Here is a 21,917-nt window from a genome sequence, read left to right on the forward strand (position 1 = left end):
TAAAGGAACTGGTTTTCCAAATAAACTAACCAGTTAAATACATAATTGTCCTGGTTTCAGCTGGGATAGTTAATTTTCGTCCTAGTAACTGGTATAGTGCTGTGTTTTGGATTTAGTATGAAAATAATGTTGATAACACACTGATGTTTTAGTTGTTGCTAAGTAGTGCTTACACTAAGTCAAGGACTTTTCAGCTTCTCATGCTCTGCTAGCGAGAAGGCTGGGGTTGCACAAGAATCTGGGAGGGGGCACAGCCAGGACAGCTGACCCAAACTGGCCAAAGAGATATTCCACACCATATAATGTTATGCTCAGCATATAAAGTGGGGGGAGTTGGCCGGGGGGTGGTGGCCGCTGCTCGGGGACTGGCTGGGCATCGGTCAGCAGGTGGTGAGCAATTGTTTTTCATTTGCATCACTTGTCTTTCTTGGGTTTTATTTCTCCCTCTTTTTGTTATTTTCCTTTTCATTACAATTTTATTATTATTATTATTAATTATTATTATTCTTCCAATTATTAAACTGTTCTTATCTCAACCCACGAGTTTTCTCACTTTCACCCTTCTGATTCTCTCCCCCATTCCACTGAGTGGGGGAAGTGAGCAGCTGTGTGGTGCTCAGTTGCCAGCTGGGGTTAAACCGCAACAATAATATACTCTGGAACTACTGCTGTAATTTATTTACCATGACACAATTTGACAGTTTGGAAAAATAATTAAAAGACTATGGTAAATTAAGGTCACAATTTGTATATCAGAATTATAAATCTGTCTCAATGTTTTCATCTAACTATATGCTTATTATCACAAAGTAACATATCAAGGTACTCCTTAGGTTTCACTTTACACAAAAGAAAGCCTCAGTTTTGGTTGCCTTCTGTGGTTTGATCTCTCTATAGGATGTCTAGTTCACTCAGTCTACTAACTAATGCATGCACAAATAACTTCTTTAAAAGTTAACCAATATCTTTTCAAAATAAAGGAAAAGATGAAGCAAAAGCACTCAAGTAGAAGTCAAGAATCAAACATCACTTAAAACTGATAAATAAGTCATCTTTTAATATGATATAAACTACAAAAATCATAATAGTTTAATAACTCCCTTAAAATAGTTTAACCACTTGCATTAAGTGTTTTTAAAATATATGCTTACTTAAAAAAAATATATAAAAACATATTTATTATATATGTTTATACAAACACAGTACATTTACCCAGAAAATTTTCAGTATATTGTCACAGGCACACACATTTCTCCAAAGTAGTACAAAGTTATTAGGACAAAAGGAAAAATATGAAATCCTGTTTCTTCATTTGTCAACATTTGCACAAGTGCTGTATTTGAACAAATGCACACAAATAAACAAGTTTCCAAAGTTAATATATGCTTCAGTCTTGCAGATGATCACTTACATTTCTAGAGTTTGCTTCCCAAATTCATAGAGTAAAAAAAAAAAATAATTCTTTTCACAACTCTACTTAACATTTTTCAAACAAGGTATAAAGAAAACATGCCCACTTGGTATAACTGTGACTAATTTATGCTTGACTCTTGATTGTTTGCTAAATACAGAGACTTAACGTGGCTTGAAATGAAAGCAGCTTTGAACAAAAAGAACGTGATTCTAAACCTCGAAAATTAGAAAAAACCCTACAGAATAAAGCCTTTAATTCCTTTAGAAAAAATACTAACCTGTTTTCTGAACTAGATGTAGAAGTACTAGATGATGACAATGTATGAGAATTTGACATGCGTGAGACAAACTTCTGGATGGTGTTACGAGATGGAGCTTTGATCCTTGAACTACGCCTACTGTGATATTTCTGGAACAAACTCTCAACCTAACATCAGGAACAAATAGCAACAGTCATATTTATGCTATGAATAGCTTGTATTTAAAGGTAATATTACTGAAGTTTAACTACTATTAAGAAAGATCTATTCACCTTCACAATAATGCATTAGCAGTAGCAGCAGCAGGAATTTCAGAAGTCTTACTAATAAATAGATCACAAGGAACTTTACAACAAAACCCCTATTTGCTTATTAAAAATAATAGCTTTAAGTATACACACAATTACTTCTGAAGATCCTTGTTCTGTTTACCTTTCAGCTAATCAGTGAGACAGATATACAAATTTGAGTAGAAAATCCGTAATTTTAATCACTCACTAAACTACAGCTCTCTACTAATTATTTTAGTTATGCCTTTTAGTTGCAGATTTTTTTTTCTTCTTGCAGAGCTCTTGAACCCAAATTAAAGATATAATTAAAAACATATATTATTGTTGCTTTGAAATGCAGCGGTTTTCAGCATTTTTAAGATAATGCCCTAAAAAATTTTACCTGGAGTGTATTTTAGATCTGCCATTAGATCTATTATTAGAAATCTATTACCTCAAAGTTCTTCAGTGTCTTTCTCCAGAGCATTGGGTCTGAGGGTTCAAGCTGGAAGACCCGCAACATAACAAACAGCAGATGAATACAAAACGTCCCACGGCCACAGCTACAAGTCTGCAAAGAAAAGTATATGCTAGGGCTCTACTGAATTGATAATGACATAGATCATTAAGTGCATCATGGAGACATATACTAGTCACCCCCCCACGTGCTTTAAAAAAAAAAAAAAGTAGTTAATGCAAAATATTTCATATATAGAAAATGTGAATCCTCAAAACATCATTCAGGAATATGTATGGAAAAGTAGACAATTATAACACCAGTTTTCTCTTGACATTTTTTCCTCTTTTTTATTTTTTAAAATCAGCTGAAGCTATTGCTATGCTTCATACTAGAAGGAATTAATGCATATAATCATCACATACCCATAACATGACAGCAAACTTAAATGAGATGCTTCTGTTTACTCAAAAACCTAAATGTTCCCCAATGCAGCATCATAGCAGTACCATGCAAATCTCTGAAAAGAACTTCACTATGGGTATTAATGAAATTATCACACCATTAAAAGAATTGTGTCATGTGCTTGTCATTTATATATCCCATGAATAGAGGAAATAAAGTGTTTCAGAGTGAGAAACCAGGAAAATGAAGTGGCCAAATTATAGCCAAAAATACTTAAGATATATAATTAGGAGCCACTTCTAGGAATGAGAAATATACAGAACATTAGTAATTACTTCCCAGAGTATTTTTTTTATATAAACTCTAGACAAAACAAATACTTGCTACATATTTGAAAAAATACAAGCTGATCATTATATTACATGAGCACAGATTATATCTTTTAAACATTACTTTATAGAACCGTTAGCAAGGGTTGGTGACTAACTTCATCTAATTTGGTTTTATACAGTTTTCCAAGATTAACTATAAATTAATAAAAGCTACAGACAACACAAAAATGTTCTCTACCTGAGGCCCAATAAACACTCTGTATTTATTATCAGGGCTGTCTCCTCCAATTAAGAAAGAGTTGGGTCCTATCTGCTGCAGCAGGTACAGCCTGGCTTGCATAACTTTGTTGACACGACGATTTGTTTCCTCAGGGCTGTATGGAGAAGAGCCATCTGGAGATGGGGCTCGTCGAGGTGGTGTTATTCGTCCACTCTGAAACTACATAAACAGTTCCATCATGAGCATTTCCAGGACAAAGGTAAGTTTAACTATGTATTTTTTTTCCCCAAATGACATAGATCTCCAGAGGTCCCTTCCAACCCCTACCATTCTGTGATTCTGTGAGTCCCCAAAACCTGAAGAAACTATAACCTGCTTAGACTATATGAATTTAAAATGATTAATTTTGTTCTGTGTCCAGAACTCAAGGACAGAAGAGTTGTAGCCAAAATTTCTGTAGCCAAGGTTATAACACTAATATATTTCATAAATGAAGAAATCCTATGACTACAGTTTACAGAAGGGAATATATGGTCAATGAAGAATAAAAGTTTAAGAAATTCCAAAGGGTTTCCAAAGAAAAAGAAAAAGGATACAAAGAAAAACAATTGAGTAAAAACAGATCAAAGGTGAAATTGTGTGTGTGTATGTGTGTGTGTGGGTTAAATTTCAATTTCTTCTGTCAAGAGGAAAGGAGCTGTGCTACAGTGCTGTAATTTGTGATATTTGTCCCTAGTTCAGAGGAATGTCAGTACATATTTTAATTGATTTTGGAAACCTTGTTTAGAGAGCAATGGGACAATAAAAGCAATTAGATCTTATTCTTGCTCTAATTGCACTGTGAAGCTGTAGGCAAGTCAACTGAAGCTTAACTGTGGATGAGCATTTTTATAACCAACCAACCTGTTACATACTATTGCTCAAAACATTCTATTCCATATCTTCTCAAATGTAATGGTAGAAATTTTAGTCTTCTAACAATGCACATACCTAAATCTTCCCTAATCTGTACATAACAATCAGTTCTTAAACAGAGGATCACAAATAGCATACCGGTAACACTTTTCTGCAGGAATCTTAATCCAGTCAACAATTCTATCCCCAAGGGAATATACCTGCTTGGAGAACTGACGCACAAAACTACAGGGGAAAAAAAAAACCAACCTCAAAACAAAAAACAAACTCCTGGCACCTCTTCGTGCAAATCAAGCTAAGAGAACATATATGTCTTCACAAATGAGTACTTATATTTCTTAATTTATTTCCTACAAATAAAAATTGAAAGCAGGACGGAATTAAAAAGAAAACACACACCTAAGAGCAGAGAACAAAATTCCATGCATAAGAGAAATGTAACGTAAGATATGCTCTGCATATCTCACTCAAGTGATACCCTGTCATAACCCCTTTATATCAGCATCTTGTCTATGCAGGAAGGATTAAATACTAATTGCCTCTCTAAGCAAAAGATTGCAGAATATAGCCAAATTAAAAATTACATCACAGCTTGCAACTTACAGGCACTGGAGATACCCTTTTTCTTCTAGCACCTGGTGATTCAGATTTAACTGTCCTAGAAGATGATGAATAGGAGCTACTAGGAGAAGGACTACGTCGTCCTTTCTGTGTAGGTGAAGAAGCAGTGCTTTGTCCTTCAGCCCGAGGCTCTAGAGAGAGTTTGTTCATTTCTGATCCATCTCCTTTCCCAGGGACAGGTTTCACCACCTTGCAGGAATTAAACCACATTAGAATTATGAACTGATCATTTTACATTAAAGGAAAACAAATTCATCAAAACTGGTTTTTCTAGCATTATAATGATTATAGCCATATGCTAGTTTTGGCTGGGACAGAGCTAATTTTCTTCATAGTAGCTAGTATGGGGCTATGTTTTGGATTTGTGCTGGAAACAGTGTTGATAATACAGGGATGTTTTAGTTATTGTTGAGCAGTGCTTACACAGAGCCAAGGCCTTTTCTGCTTCTCACACCACCCCACCAGTGAGTAGGCTGGGGGTGCACAAGAAGTTGGGAGGGGACACAGCCAGGACAGCTGACCCCAACTGACCAAAGGGATATTCCATACCATATAGACTAGGGGGAAAGTTGGCCAGGGGGCTGCTGCTCGGGGACTGACTGGGCACTGGTCGTTTGGTGGCGAGTGATTGTTTTTCATTTGCATCACTTGTCTGTCTTGGGTTTTATTTCTCTCTCTTTTTGTTATTTTCCTTTTCATTACAATTTATTACTATTATTTTTATTTTATTTCAATTATTTAACTGTTCTTATCTCAAGCCATGAGTTTTCTTACTTTTACCCTTCCAATTCTCTTCCCGCCCATCCTGCTGGGGGGAGAGTGAGCAAGCGACTGTATGGTGCTCAGCTGCCGGCTGGGGTTAAACCATGACAGTCCTTTTTGGCACCCAACAGGGGGGTTGAAGGGTTTGAGATAATAACAGATTGACCAGAGCATATTGAAGGGATTTATACCTGTTAACAGTTTCGCAATTTTGATTCATCTGTTCTCAATATTAGTTTATCTTATCTGTGCCATGTTCTTTTTTTTTTCTGTACATATTAAAGATTGGTGTTGGCTTTACAGTTTGCTGTGCTCTGTAGTGCTTAGTGATGTTTTGCCTGGGAGATTTATTATTAAAACTCTGGCCTTGAGCTTAATCTGGTATTTGGGCTCTGTATTGAAGCCGTTACTGTACTTTGGGTACCATCGCGTGGAGACAATTAACAATTATACTTATTCCTCTGAGAGGTGTTTTGTGGAGGAAATACAGAATGGCATCTTCACCACCTTCTTCTGTGATGTTTTCTCCCTCATTAAAATAATTTCTCAGAATCTTGAACATCCTTAGGTAGTTAAAATAATTCTATTGGTATTTCTTAGGAATAGTGTCCTGGTTTTGTATAAGGCTAACAAGCAATTCAGGAATATGACCCATGCTCCACGACAGTATGGTCATGAGTGGCATGGCATGTGGGAGAATATGGGCAGGTATCTAGAGAACTTCCCACCTCCAATGTTCTGGAACTTCACTCCCAAAAAACTACAGGACCCTAATTAAGTGATAGAATGCTTGGGGGGGGGGGGAAGCCTTGGCTAGTCCAAAGAGGCACAACTTACCTCATTGTGCTGGGCCCTGGCCAGCATCTACCAAACACTGCTCAATATTATGCAGCACCCTCAAGGAGAAGAGAGGGAAAACATACCAACAGACACTGTGGCTAAACCAGGCACTATATCAGTCACCCCTATAACTAAAAAGAAACAATGGAAGCGGAAGTCACCTCATTTAGTAAGAGATGAAGAAGCTTCTCCTAAGAGGGAGCAGGAGAAAAAATCAGAAGAGGCAGCCTGTTCTGCGACAGAGCAGTCACAAGAACAGGATGAGGAAGAAACTGAAATCATAAATGAGACAGAAATCACCCGATCCCTATCCCTAAGTGAGCTGTGAGATATGCAAAAAGATTTTAGCTGTCAACCAGGCGAGCTAATTCTCAGCTGGTTACTCCAATGCTGGGATACTAGGGCCAGTAGTCAGGGATTAGAGGGTAAGGAAGCCCAGCAGCTGGGATCCCTTGCTAAGGATAAGGCCATTGACAAAGGGATTGGAAAAAGGGCAGGAGTCCTCAGTCTTTGGCGGCAACTCTTGTCAAGTGTGAAAGATAGGTATCCCTTCAAGGAAGAGCTTGCAAATTCTCAAAGCAAGTGGACCACCGTTGAGGGAGGTATCCAGTATCTGAAGGATTTAGCCATGGTGGAGGTGATCTATAACAACCAGTTATCCAAAGACCTGGATGAAATCCAGTGAACGCGGTCGAAGTAGCAAAAGTTTGTATGAAATGTACTGACGTCATACACCCACACCCTGGCGATAATGAGCTGGACAGACATGGAGGCACCTACTATGGATGGATTGGCCAGCCAACTCTGAGAATACAAAGATAATCTCACTTCTTCCCTACAGGCCTGCATCTCGGCTGTGGAGAAACTGACCCAAAAATTGTCATAGCAATCCAAGAAGGGTAGGTCTTCCTCATGCACTCAAACCAAGGCCTCAGCTATTAAGAGTCAGCCTGTTTCTGTTCAAGGGAGAGGGTACTGGTGGCACACACAATGTGCAACCCTGTGGTTCTATCTATGTGACCAGGGGGAGGAAATGAGGAGGTGGGATGGTGAACCTACCTGGAGACTAGAAGCTTGGGTACAGGAATTGCAAGAAAAAACAACAGCCAAAAAGCATCCATGCAGGAAAATTACTGCTCCAGTGTCTGTTGGGCAGAGTAGAAGGGCCGATTGTACTTTTGACCCTGAGGATGGGACTTCTGTTTTGCAGTTACAAAAATCAAGTAATGAAGATTCTGACCAGGAATAGAGGGGCCCTGCCTTTGGCCAGGTGGAAGAAAGGGACAACCAAGTTTATTGGACTGTGTGGGTTCAATGACCTAGCACATAAGCCCCACAGGAGTATAAAGCTCTAGTGGACATGGGTACACAGTATAATACCATCAAATTACAAAGGGGCAGAACTCGTCTGTATTTCTGGAGTGATGGGAGGATCCCAAGAACTGTTTGTGTTGGAGGCTGAAGTAAGCCTAACTAGGAATGAGTGGCAAAGGCATCTTATTGTGATTGGTCTGGAGGTTCCATGTATTCTTGGCATAGACTACCTCAGGAGAGAGTACTTTAAAGACCCAAAAAGGTACCGGTAGGCTTTTGGTATAGCTGCCCTGAGTATGGAGATTAAAAAGCTGTCTAGCTAGCCTGGTCTCTCAGAGGACCCTTCTGTTGTGGGGTTGCTGAGGGTTAAAGAACTACAGGTGCCAACTGCTACCATAACAGTGCACCAGCGACAATATCACACCGATCGAGACTCCCTGGTTCCCATCCATAAGCTGATCCGATGACTGGAGAGTCTAGGAGTGATCAGTAAGACTCATTCACCCTTTAATAGTCCCATATGGCCAATGCAAAAATCTAACAGAGAGTTGAGACTAACAGCAGACTATCGTGGCCTGAATGAAGTTACACCACTGCTGAGTGCTACGATACCAGACATGCTAGAACTCCAATATGAACTGGAGTCAAAGGCCGCCAAATGGTATACAACAATTGACTAATATACAACATATGGCTAATGAGTTTTCTCAATCCTTTTGGTGGCAGAGTACAGGCCACAGTTTGCTTTCACTTGGAGGGGCGTCCAGTACACCTGGAACCAACGGCCCCAGGGGTGGAAACACAGCCCCACCATTTATCATGGATGAGTCCAGCTGATGATGGCATCAGATGGGATTCATTTTTCTCAAAGACGAAAGAGAATCTCTGCTCAGGAGCTTGCAGGGCTCATTGACAGAGCTTTAAACTAGGCCTGAAGGGGGAGGGAAATAATATCAGGCTTGCCAGTGACAAGATGTGGGATGACATGCCAAGGTTAGAGGGATGGAGTGCTAGCAAGGGCCATCAGCCTGTTGCTCAGAGACGTGCTGGACAAACTGCAGCACACTTGAAGTGTAACGGAGATGAGCCAGGGGCTCCTGAGGTAATAGGAGCCAACAGGGAAACACCGGTGAAATACCTCAAAAGAATTCCAGCCACTCAAGCCAGTAAGTCAGCCTCATTGCGGGCCCAACTGAAATGCCTCTATGCAAACACACGTAGCATGGGGAATAAACAGGCTCTTTAGGAACGACAGGCAGGGCAGGCGAGGAGGGGGTGTCACCCTCTGTGTCAATGACCAGCTGGAGTGCATGGAGCTCCACCTGGGGATGGAGGAGGAGACCACCAAGAGTTTATGGGTCAGGATTAAAGGGAGGGCTAGGGCAGGAGACATTATAGTGGGGGTCTGCTACAGGCCACCTGACCAGGGAGACTGAGCAGATGAGGCCCTCTATAGGCAGACAGGAGCAGCCTCACGCTCACAAGCCCCGGTCCTTATGGGGGACTTCAATCACCCCGATATCTGTTGGAGGGGCAACACAGCAGGGCACAAGCAATCCAGGAGGTTCCAGGAATGCATTGTGATAACTTCCTCCTCCAAGTGACAGAGGAGCCCACGAGGAGAAGTGCCATGCTGGACCTTGTTCTCACCAATAAGGAGGGCCTGGTAGGGGATGTGAAGCTCAAGGGCAGCCTTGGCTGCAGTGACCATGAAATGGTGGAGTTCAAGATCCTCAGGGCAGCGAGGAGGGTGCACAGCAAGCTCACTACCCTGGACTTCAGGAGAGCAGACTTTGGCCTCTTCAGGGACCTGCTTGGTAGAATACCATGGGACAAAGCCCTGGAGGGAAGAGGGGCCCAAGACAGCTGGTTAGTATTCAAGGATCGCCACCTCCAAGTTCAGGAGCGATGCATCCCAGCAAAGAAATAGTCAGGTAAAAACTCCAGGAGGCCTGCATGGCTGAACAAGGAGCTCCTGGGTAAACTCAAATACAAAAAGGAAGCCTACAGAGGCTGGAAGCAAGGGTAGGTAGCTTGGGAGGAATACAGAGAAATTGTCCGAGCAGCCAGGGATCAGGTTAGGAAAGCAAAAGCCCTGATAGACAGGCGACCTGGTTACCCGGAATATGGAAAAGGCTGAGGTACTCAAAAAATTTTTTTGCCTCAGTCTTCACTCGCAAGTGCTTGAACCACATCGCCCAAGCCTCAGAAGGCAAAGGTAGGGACTGGGAGAATGAAGACCCACCCACTGTAGGAGAAGATCAGGTTTGAGAGTATCTAAGGAACCTGAAGGTGCACGAGTCCATGGGACCTGATGAGATGCATGCACGGGTCCTGAGGGAACTGGTGGATGAAGTGGCTAAGCCACTCTCCATCATATTTGAGAAGTCCTGGCAGTCTGGCAAAGTTCCCACCAACTGGAAAAGGGGAAACATAACCCCCATTTTTAAAAAGGGAAAAAAGGAAGACCCAGGGAACTACAGGCCGGTCAGTCTCACCCTCTGTGCCTGGCAAGATCATGGAGCAGACCCTCCTGGAGACTATGCTCGGGCACATGGAAAATAAGGAGGTGATTGGTGACAGCCAACACGGCTTCACTAAGGCCAAATGGTGCCTGACAAATTTGGTGGTATTCTTCTCTGATGGGGTTACAGCATTGGTGGATAAGGGAAGAGCGACTGATGTCACCTACCTGGACTTGTGCAAGGCATTTGATACTGTCCCGCACGACATCCTTGTCTCTAAATTGGAGAGACAAGGATTCGATGGATGGACCTCTCGGTGGATAAGGAATTGGCTGGATGGTCGCACTCAAAGAGTTCTAGTCAAGGACTCAATGTCCAAGTGGAGATCAGTGACAAGTGGTGTTCCTCAGGGGTTGGTACTGGGACCGGCACTGTTCAACATCTTTGTCGGCAACATGGACAGCGGGATCGAGTGCACTCTCAGCAAGTTTGCCGAAGACACCAAGCTGGAAGTGTTTAAGACCAGGTTGGATGAGGCTTTGGGCAACGTGGTCTAGTGGAGGGTGTCCCTGCCCATGGCAGAGGAGTGGGAAGTAGATGATCTTTAAGGTCCCTTCCAACCCAAGGCATTCTATGATTCTATTTGTGGGATTTGTTTTGTCAAGAACCTGGGTGCACTTGGTGGGTAATGCAGAAGGATGGGGGAGTCCAATGTGTACCTCAACCTGATTTAAACCTAAGTGAAAATAATCCATGATTTGAGTTGCACGTTATGGGAATTACTATAGCAGGAACTAGCTAGCCAGGATAGGAGCAAAGGGAGGAGTTCATTGCAATGTCAAACTTGATGCTGTGGCCCAAAGGGACCAGGGGTGGAGATTGTAATGGAAATACCTTTAAATTGTTGTAACCCATCATTTGAGTTGCATGTTATAGGAATTACTGTAGCAGGAACCATCTGAACCAATGGAGAACAAGCCTTACAAGAAGCAGTGTGAGTGCAGCAGTGACCTGATCTGAGCTGTTTTTGGTGCCCAGTAACTCCACACGACGCACCACCTCTCCTGTCCTGAGTGACCACCATAACAGATAGAGCCCAAAGTCATGGACTAAATGAACTCAATGGACATTTGTGGACATTTTACAGGGGTGGTACATAGACCAAGGGAATGATATCTGTGTATTATAACAAAGGATTATAAGAGTGGTGGTGGTTAATGAGGTTGTATTGGATAGCGTGAGACCTGAGCATGATGTAAACGGTATGGAATAAGGGGTGGAGAATGTGCTGGTTTTAGCTGGAATAATTTTTTCATAGTAACTAGCATAGGGCTATGTTTTGGATTTGTGCTGAAAACAATATTGATAATATAGAGATGTTTTAGTTACTGCTGGGCAGTGTTTACACAAAGTCAAGGCCTTTTCTGCCCCTTGTACCACCCCACCAGCAAAAAAGTGCTGGGGTGCATAAGAAGTTGGGAGGAGACACAGCTGGGACAGCTGACCCCAAGTGACCAAAGGGATATTTCATACTATATGATGTCATGCTCAGCAATATAACTAGGAAGGAAGTTGGGAGGGGTGGGGGTGTAGCTGCTCAGGGACTTGCTGGGCATTGGTCAGTGTGGGGCAAATAATTCTTTTCATCTGACTCACTTGTCTTTCTTAGGTTTTATTTATCTTTGTTATTTTACTTTTCATTACAATTTATCATTATTATTTTATTTCAGTTATTAAACTGTTCTTATCTCAACCCATGAGTTTTCTCACTTTTACCCTTCCAATTCTGTTCTCCCCATCCTGCTGGGGGGGAGTGAATGAGCGAGCGGCTCTGTGGTGCTTAGTTGCTGGCTGGGGTTAAACCACAACAAGCCATTATTTAGACATCCAAAGTTTGCATAGTCCCCAGGTTCTAATAATAATATCTAATAAGGGCTATCTTGTTAATCTATACAAAACACAAAAGTAAGAACCTTTTTTCCTGTCCATTTGTGCCACTTATGTTAGAGTTGTGGCAGCAACTGATTCGATTCTCGAAGTGCTTCTGTAGTTGTCATTAATGGTATCATCTCAGAGGACAGCAATTCTCCCATTGTCTGCTAATTTAATAGCTACAACCTTGGATCCATCTGTTACATACAGTATCAGTTGATAAATACTAGGATTGCTATTTCTACAGCAGAATATGAACACTTGCTGCAAAGTAAAATTACTTTAAACCTGGAGGCAATACAGCAAAATTAAGGTGTGCCGTGCCCTATAAGAACCACGGCCAGCTTTTCTGCCTGCAGTACAAATAAAACAGCTATACCACATCTGGTATCTGAGCTAATCACTGTGCACAGTGCTGCACTACCTGAATAGACACATGTGCTCAAGAAGAGTGAGCACATACACTTCCAGTACAGTGCTTTGTTGCGTAAACACTCAATTTTGACACTGAGATATGGAATATTTCAAGACAACTTTCAGCTGCCTGCCTCTCAGACCTATGTAATGCATAAGAGTAAGGCCCCATGGAATCAAATTAAAAGCAGAGTCAGTTTTAGTTCAACATTTCTCCACGTCTTAGAGGCTTGACTCAAAGCCAGAGTGAAGATCCAAGTAACACTTCAGATTAAAAGAGCAGATCTCTCCTAGAAAGTTGCAGGAGTATCTGTTTTAGGCAAAAAAATAAAATAAATGGAAGGGGCTTTCCCTGCTCAGGGTACGAGGAGGAAGAGACATCCAGCCTCAGTGCCTTTCTACCTGATGATTTGGACTGCATCCACAGGGTCAAATGCTATTTTAAAATGAAGCATTTAACTCATCTAGCTGAAACTGTTCCACTGTCCAGAAATGGATTTCAGTTTCAGAAGGCTACAGGGAGAAGAGGACAATGAGGAGGTTGTAGCCTAGCAGTTAGGCACTGCCCAAGAGAGTAAACACCTGCGTTTACAGCCTTGATCCAAGCACTGTTTGTTTTATTTAAGTCACCATATTGAATGTATACTTCTTGTAAACATGAACTTTTCAGAAACCTTTGTTCTTGTTGTTTTAAAATATATTGCTATCTGATTATTAAAATGAACAGGATAAAGGAAAAGTATGAAAAGCAATGCAGGCTTTTTTTTTTTTTTTCTTCCTACTGAAGGAAGGTCAGAATGCAAATTCATGTGCCTATGGACAAGTTACAGTTATCAGTTGCTAGTGCTTGCAAAAGTTTAAATGTAAAATAGTAGTAATTGAGAATCTGAAGCATCAAAAGTTGTATTAAAACCCCAGAAACCTCAAGAGAAGTAGGCTGAGCAGGTAACAATAATTTCAAGCTATGTAGTAACCAAGATGCATTTAAAATTTTTTTCAATTAAGAGCTGTTTTGTGTTATTTGAGGTATTACTTTTTTGGTGCACTTTAAAGTATTTTCAGTGTTCTTATGACAGAAAGTTATCAACATAACCCTTATTTATGTTCTAGAAAAGCTGCCCCCAAACACTTGTTTACTGCATCAGATGATCTTAGCTTTAAATTAGCACTCCCATCAAGTATTACACAGAAGTCACATTGACCAATGCAACTACATTTATATGTAACTAATTACTACTAATTAACCAGCATTATACTGAATATACTAGTGTTAGAATCATAACTGTGATTAATAAGTTTTCAGTTTGATATGTCTGAAATTTCTTTAAATTACTTCTGAGCCATTTATACAAAAGCATTACCCAAAAAGGCTAATAGAAATACTTTGGTATCCAAATTTTAGCAGAGTTGAGATGTATGTGAATGAAGGGAGTACAAAGCACTACAGTGCAGTTTCACACTCAAACATAAATTTTTATCTAATGAACAAGAGCTACTTTTGCTGTTGACATTAGAGGGCAGTGTTGCCACAGCAGTATTTTATACTACACAATCAGCAGCACAGCAATATAGTGTTTTTTGGGGGGGGGTTGTTTGTTTGTTTGTTTGTTTAAAATAAAGCTTAATAAATGCATACAGTTCAGAAAGTCAGTCACAATTTCTTGTTAAACAGCTCATAAAAAAATTAATGAGAAGATCACAATTAAGAGTCCACAAATTGTTAATGATAAAAGAGGTTTCTAAAAGAAAGAAATTTAAGGAATTTATTTGTAATAGTTGTCACAGATATTGCCCTTACTTCCGTGCCACTTACCACAGGGCCTCTCCTGCTTCTTCTTTCTAGCCATTCATGCTTCCAGGCTGGCATACACGTTGCCTTGAGTTTCTCCCTAATCATACGCTCTTCTGGGCGGTCATCTATCTTCTGCAACCCCCTGAGGGTTTCTCTATTCTCCATGTCACGACTACAGCAAAGAAAAAAAATATTATAGTCATAGATACAATTATTTTTAGTTAAGGTAAAATACTATAGCATTCTTAAGCTTGTGCCATCCTGTTCTCCCTTCTCCTTACAATGCAGCTACTAAAACATTACTTCAAACTGACTGCAGCAAGCCTTTCAAGAATTACAACTAATTTGCTAGTCTGCAGCATACCTCTTTTGAGGGGTATTTCTTTAAAATGCATGTATTGCTTGTAACATTGGACACCCAGTAAAGAAGAATGTCTTGGCAAATATTAAACCAATACAAAAATTACCTTGTATGTCATATAATTTACCAACAGTTTCAGAAGTGTTGTGATAGTACATGCATGCACTGGTATCTCAAAGCTTGTAATCTCCATTTTAAAACTAATACACAGTATGTTTAAACTAGACACAGAAATAATGAAAGTAAGGCTAGTGTCCTTGAGAATTGCTTTTTAAGTGACTGATGGCTCAAAAGCACTTCAAGTCAGCTATAATTATAACAAAACTCACAGCAAGTTCATATCTGTAAAATGAAAGTATAATCCATCTGGGCTTGTGCTTTTTTGACCTACAGCAAAGTAGTTGCTTGTGATTGCTGGCAACTACAAAGCAGCAAAAAATACTGTCAGACACTGAAAAACAAATATGAACAGTCTGGAAGATTTCCCAATTCTGTTGAACTATCTGCTAAACCACATTCTTAAGCAGCAGTACATGATCCCCTTCTATCTTCTTGAAGTTAGCAGTCTTTAAAAATGAACAAGCTTGATTAAGCCAACTCTAAGAATAAAATTTTGTTTAAAAAATAAAATCACAACTTAAAGCGGAAGATAAGACTATATAATAATTTAGTTACAATGAGAAACAGTTGCATATTTATATCTGCTGCTTACATGCATGCAATCTTCAACTTCCAAAACATTTAGCTACGCAGTTAAGACTACATTTATGTATTGTATGATGACCTACAACATATTCCCTACAACATTCACTGCAGTAAGATGTCAAAATTACAATGCCTATAAGCAACATACTACTAAAGTTCATTTATCACAAAACCCTACTTAGAAAAATGAGAAGTTTTCACTGGTCAGAAGTAGTTATATGTTATTTATTTATTTTTCTCATTGTAGGCACAAAGGAAACAAAGTATTCTGAGACAGGAAATAACTCTTCCTGTTCAGTGCTAAATGTAATAAGCAGATGGATATTGTAAACAAAATTAATTTTCTTTCAAGCAACATCTAAACCTACTGTTAATAACCAAATTTAGACATTCAGAACTGTATCTAGTAATTAAAGACTTAAATGTTTATAAATAGAAAAACAATCCACCTCAGAATGAATGTTTTTTTCAGAGGTTAAGCATTAATGCTTAGTTAACTCCAAAACTAATGCAAGTGACAAGTTATTTTTGTCCCAACACTGCATTTCATACTATTGCTTTCTAGAAAGACACAAAAACTAGTGATTCTTCATGAAATACAAAGGCATTACAGCAGCAGGTAGAGTCCAAATAGAGAACATGACTAAAAGCTTAAAATAGCAAGCCCCTCCCCACGTTTCTAAAAAGGACTGATTTTACATTTTTTTTTCTTCGGTCAAAAAAATCAGTTCAAAGACAAAAATCTTCATCTGCATAAGAACAGTACAGCTCCAAAATACTATAGGCACAAGTTAAAAATACAGAATTACTCAGTTTTTTATATTAGTTATTCCATGGCATGAATACTTTGTATACAAGACAGACAACACTATCCCAGCAGTGAAAGAAAGACACAGCATGTTGGCTTTGCATGGCAAGGTTTTGGTAGCTGGGGGGGTCTACAGGGGTGGCTTCTGTGAGAAGCTGCTAGAAGCTTCCCCTGTGTCTGATAGAGCCAATGCCAGCAGGCTCCAACACAGACCCGCCCCTGGCCAAGGCCAAGCCAATCAGTGCCTCTGTGATAACATATTTAAGAAGGAAAAAAAAAAAAAACACAATTAGAGGGACAGCTTTTTGTAGCCGGAGAGAGGAGTGAGAAGATGTAAGAACATCTGCAGACACCAAGGTCAGTGAAGAAGGAGGGGGAGGAGGTGCTCCAGGTGCCGGAGCAGAGATCCCCCTGCAGCCCGTGGTGAAGACCATGGTGAAGCAGGCTGTCCCCCTGCAGCCCATGGAGGGAGGATGAGGGGGTGTAGCGATTCCACCTGCAGCCTGTGGAGGACCCCATGCTGGAGCAGGTGGAGGCACCTGAAGGAGGCTGTGGCCCCCTGGGAAGCCCATGCTGGAGCAAGCTCCTGGCAGGACCTGTGGAGAGAGGAGCCCACACCAGAGCAGGTTTGCTGGCAGGACTTGTGACCCCGTGGGGGACCCAGGCTGGAGCAGTTTGCTCCTGAAGGGCTGTACCCCATGGAAGAGACTCATGCTGGAGCAGTTCGTGAAGGACTGTAGCCTGTGGGAGAGACCCCACACTGGAGCAGGGGAAGAGTGTGAGGAGTCCTCCCCCTGAGGAGGAAGAAGCAGCAGAAACAATGTAGGATGAACTGACCGTAACCCCCATTCCCTGTCTTCCTGTGCTGCTGAGAGGGGGCAGAGGTTGAAGCCAGGAGTGAAGTTGAGCCCGGGAAGATGGGAGGGGTAGGGGGAGGTGTTTTAAGATTTGATTTTATTTCTCATTCCTCTACTCTGTTTTGCTTAGTAATAAATCAGATGAATTTCCTCTCTAAGTTTAGTCTGTTTTGCTTGTGATGATAATTAGTGAGTGATTTTTCCCTGTCCTTATCTCGGCCCACAAGCTTTTTGTTATACCTTTTCTCCCCTGTCTAGTGAATGAGGGGAGTGATAGAGCGGCTCTGGTGGGCACCTGGCATCCAGCCAGGGTCAACCCACCACACACAGTATTTCATTTGTTCATATAACTATGATTAACTTCCCAACTGATATAAAAAAAAAGTTGTTTAGAAGCCCTTGGACTTGAATTCATGAACAATGCAACATGGCAGTGGAGGCTTCACGATCTGTACTTGTTCTCTGAAAAGCAGAAGCAACTATCTTCCTTTCATGTGACAGCTAAACTGATCTACTCTTGTCTGCACAAAACTCCTGTGCTTTTCCTCCACGCAAGTGGGAAAGACCAACCGAGTCTGAAAGTTTTGCTCAGTAAACCAGTTATCTTTTTGCAGAATTTAATTGTATTTTTATAGAACACAGTTTCAGAAGTGTTCAACAATTCTTCCTATTTTAATTCAAGCTTGGCTAAAACTATAGTTTACTAAATATTCTTATACTGTTGGATGTGTGGAAAAAATATTTTCACAGACTCACAGAATCAGAATGGTTTGGGTTGGAAGGGACCTCAAGGATCATCTAGTTCCAATCCCCCTACCATGGGCAGGGACACCCTCCACTAGACTACGTTGCCCAAAGCCTCATCCAACCTGGCCTTGAACACTTCCAGGGATGGGGCCTCCACAACCTCTCTGGGCAACCTGTTCCAGTGCCTCACCACCCTCACAGAGAAGAATTTCTTCCTAACATCTAATCTAAATCGACCCTCCTTCAGCTTGAACCCATTACCCCTTGTCCTGTCACTACACTCCCTGATAAACAGTCCCTCTCCAGCTTTCCTGGAGGCCCCCTTCAGGTACAGGAAGACTGCAATTAGATCTCCCCGGAGCCTTCTTTTCTCCAGGCTGAACAATCCCAGCTCTCTCTCAGCCTGTCCTCATAGGAGAGGTGCTCCAGCCCTCTGATCATCTTTGTGGCCCTCCTCTGGACTCTCTCCAACAGCTCCATGTCTCTCTTGTACTGGGGCCCCCAGAGCTGGATGCAGTACTCCAGGTGGGGTCTCACCAGAGCAGAGTAGAGGGGCAGGATCACCTCCCTCGGCCTGCTGGTCACACTTCTTTTGATGCAGCCCAGGACACGGTTGGCTTTCTGGGCTTGAAGCGCACACTGCTGGCTCATGTTGAGCTTCTCATCAACCAACACCCCCAAGTCCTCCTTCTCACGGCTGCTTTCAATCCATTCCTCGCCCAGCCTATAGTCGTGCTTGGGATTGCGCCCCGACCCACGTGCAGGACCTTGCACTTGGCCTTGTTGAACTTCATGCGGTTCTCACGGGCCCACCTCTCCAGCCTGTCAAGGTCCCTCTGGATGGCATCCCTTCCCTCCAGCGTGTCGACCACACCACACAGCTTGGTGTTGTTGGCAAACTTGCTGAGAGTGCACTCGATCCCACTGTCCATGTGGCTGACAAAGCTGTTGAACAGTGCCCTTGTCCCAGTACCGACCCCTGAGGAACACCACTTGTCACTGATCTCCACTTGGACATTGAGCCGTTGACCACAACTCTTTGAGTGCGACCATCCAGCCAATTCCTTATCCACCGAGTGGTCCATCCTTCGAATCCATGTCTCTCCAATTTAGAGACAAGGATGTCATGCAGGACAGCGTCAAATGCCTTGCACAAGTCCAGGTAGATGACGTCAGCTGCCCTTCCCTTATCCACTGACCCTGTAACCCCATCATAGAAGGCCACCAGGTTTGTCAGGCACAATTTGCCCTTAGTGAAGCCGTGTTGGCTGTTACCAATCACCTCCTTATTTTCCTTGTGCCTGAGCATAGTCTCCAGGAGGATCTGCTCCATGATTTTGCCAGGCACAGAGGGTGAGACTGACTGGCCTGTAGTTCCCTGGGGCTTCCTTTTTTCCCTTTTTAAAAATGGGGGTTATGTTTCCCCTTTATCAGCCAGTGGGAACTTTGTCAGACTGCCAGGACTTCTCAAATATGATGGAGACTGGCCTGGCTACTTCATCCACCAGTTCCCTCAAGACCCTCGGATGCAACTCATCAGGTCCCATGGACTTGTGCACCTTCAGGTTCCTTAGATATTCTCGAACCCGATCTTCTCCTACAGTGGGCAGCTCTGCATTCTCCCAGTCCCTGCCTTCTGTGACCTGGGCAGTGTGGCTCAAGGATTTGCCAGTGAAGACTGAGGCAAAGAAGTCGTCGAGTACCTCGGCCTTCTCCATATCCTGGCTAACCAGGTCACCTCTTTCATTCCGGAGGGGACCCACATTTTCCCCCGTCCTCCTTTCATCACTAACATACCTATAGAAGCTTTTCTTGTTGTCCTTGACATCCCTGGCCAGGTTTAATTCTATCAGGGCTTTTGCTTTCCTAACCTGCTTCCTGGCTGCTCGGACAGTTTCTCTGTATTCCTCCCAAGCTACCTACCCTTGCTTCCAGCCTCTGTAGGCTTCCTTTTTGTATTTGAGTTTACCCAGGAGCTCCTTGTTCAGCCATGCAGGCCTCCTGGAGTTTTTACCTGACTATTTCTTTGCTGGGATGCATCGCTCCTGAACTTGGAGGTGGCGATCCTTGAATACTAACCAGCTGTCTTGGGCCCCTCTTCCCTCCAGGGCTTTGTCCCATGGTATTCTACCAAGCAGGTCCCTGAAGAGGCCAAAGTCTGCTCTCCTGAAGTCCAGGGTAGTGAGCTTGCTGCGTGCCCTCCTTGCTGCCCTGAGGATCCTGAATTCCACCATTTCATGGTCACTGCAGCCAAGGCTGCCCTTGAGCTTGACATCCCCTACCAGGCCCTCCTTATTGGTGAGAACAAGGTCCAGCATGGCACCTCTCCTCATTGGCTCCTCTGTCACTTGGAGGAGAAAGTTGTCATCAATGCATTCCTGGAACCTCCTGGATTGCTTGTGCCCTGCTGTGTTGCCCCTCCAACAGATATCGGGGTGGTTGAAGTCCCCCATAAGGACCGGGGCTTGTGAGCGTGAGGCTGCTCCTGTCTGCCTATAGAGGGCCTCATCTGCTCAGTCTCCCTGGTCAGGTGGCCTGTAGCAGACCCCCACTATAATGTCCCCTGCCCCTGCCCTCCCTTTAATCCTGACCCATAAACTCTTGGTGGTCTCCTCCTCCATCCCCAGGTGGAGCTCCATGCACTCCAGCTGGTCACTGACACAGAGGGTGACACCCCCTCCTCGCCTGCCCTGCCTGTCCTTCCTAAAGAGCCTGTACCCTTCCATCCCAACACTCCAGTCATAGGAGCTATCCCATCATGTCTCTGTAATGCCAATAAGGTCATAGCCTTGCAGGCAGACACACGTCTCCAGCTCCTCTTGTTTATTCCCCATGCTCCGTGCGTTCACATAGAGGCCTTTCAGTTGTGCCCCCAGTGAGGCTGACTTATTGGCTGGGGTGGCTGGAATTCTTTTGATGTATCTTCCCAGTGTTTCCCTGTTGGTTCCCATTGCATCTGGAGCCCCTGGCTCTTCTCCTCTAGGCTTTGAGCATGCTGCAGTGTGTCCAGGACATCTCTGAGCAGTAGGCTGAGGGCCCTCACCAGCTCCCCATCCCTCCAACCTGGGCACGTCATCCTACAACATGTCGCAGGCAAGCCTGATGTTATCCCCCTCCCCCTTCAAGCCTAGTTTAAAGCTCTGTCGATGAGCCCCGCTAGTTCCTGGGCAAAGATCCTCTTCTCCCTTTGAGAGAGGTGAATCCCATCAGGGTTCATCAGGCCCGGTGCAGTGTAGGCTGTTCCATTGTCAAAGAACCCAAAGTTGTGGCGTTGACACCAGCCACGGAGCCATGCATTTATGGACTGTGCCTGTCCGTTCCTCCCAACATTGCTGCCCTCAACTGGAAGGAGGGAGGAGAATATTACCTGCGCTCGTGAATCTTTCACTGACTCTCCCAAGAGCCTGAAGTCCCTTTTGATCACTTTTGCACTATGTGTCTCTGCTTCATCCCCACCCACATGGAGGAGCAGCAGTGGGTAATAGTCAGAGGGCCGTACCAGGCTGGGGAGTTTCCTAGCGATGTCCTTAACATGGGCCCCAGGGAGGCAGCAGACTTCTCTGAGAGGAGGGTCTGCCCTCCATATTGAGCCCTCTGTACCCTTCAGAAGGGAGTCCCCTACAGCTATAACCCTCCTTTTCTTCTTTGTGGGGGCGGTCATGACCCAAGGCCTGGGCCTTTCTGGCCTAGGTGCTACCTCTGGTGTAGCTTGACTGTCATCCATATCCTCCTTTGAGTGGCCTTCCACAGCCAGAGCCTCATACTTGTTGCACAGGGGTACATGGGAAGGCGCGGTGGGTGAGGAGGAGAAGGTTCAACTGCCACGCCAAGCGTGGACTTGTTTCCATTCACTCCCCTCTTTGAGGCTGCTGCCTTCTGCCTGGCAAGGGGAGGATACAGGGTCCCCTTCACCTTGGTTTTGGTCTGTTAGTTGTCCCTGTTTCTGTCTAAGGGAGGGCAGAGCTTGGCTCCACCAGTCTATCTCTCTCTCAGCCTCTCTGATGCTCCTTAACCTTTCCACTTCTTCA

General features: G+C 43.1%; 1 protein-coding gene across 1 annotated transcript in view; it reads right to left on the minus strand.

Moving 5' to 3' along the window:
* Positions 1 to 21,917, minus strand: part of LOC142599149 (mitogen-activated protein kinase kinase kinase 1-like) — a 108,984-nt gene that overhangs the window by 20,889 nt on the left and 66,178 nt on the right. Inside the window, exons 2-6 of the mRNA XM_075738854.1 lie at positions 14,433 to 14,583; positions 4,875 to 5,081; positions 3,375 to 3,575; positions 2,397 to 2,513; positions 1,692 to 1,840 (exon numbers count right to left, since the gene is read on the minus strand). Coding sequence (XP_075594969.1) covers positions 1,692 to 1,840; positions 2,397 to 2,513; positions 3,375 to 3,575; positions 4,875 to 5,081; positions 14,433 to 14,583 — 825 coding nt within the window. The remainder of the gene's footprint in view (positions 1 to 1,691; positions 1,841 to 2,396; positions 2,514 to 3,374; positions 3,576 to 4,874; positions 5,082 to 14,432; positions 14,584 to 21,917) is intronic.

This window comes from Balearica regulorum, chromosome W, assembly GCF_011004875.1.
Source record: "Balearica regulorum gibbericeps isolate bBalReg1 chromosome W, bBalReg1.pri, whole genome shotgun sequence".
Taxonomy (NCBI): domain Eukaryota; kingdom Metazoa; phylum Chordata; class Aves; order Gruiformes; family Gruidae; genus Balearica; species Balearica regulorum.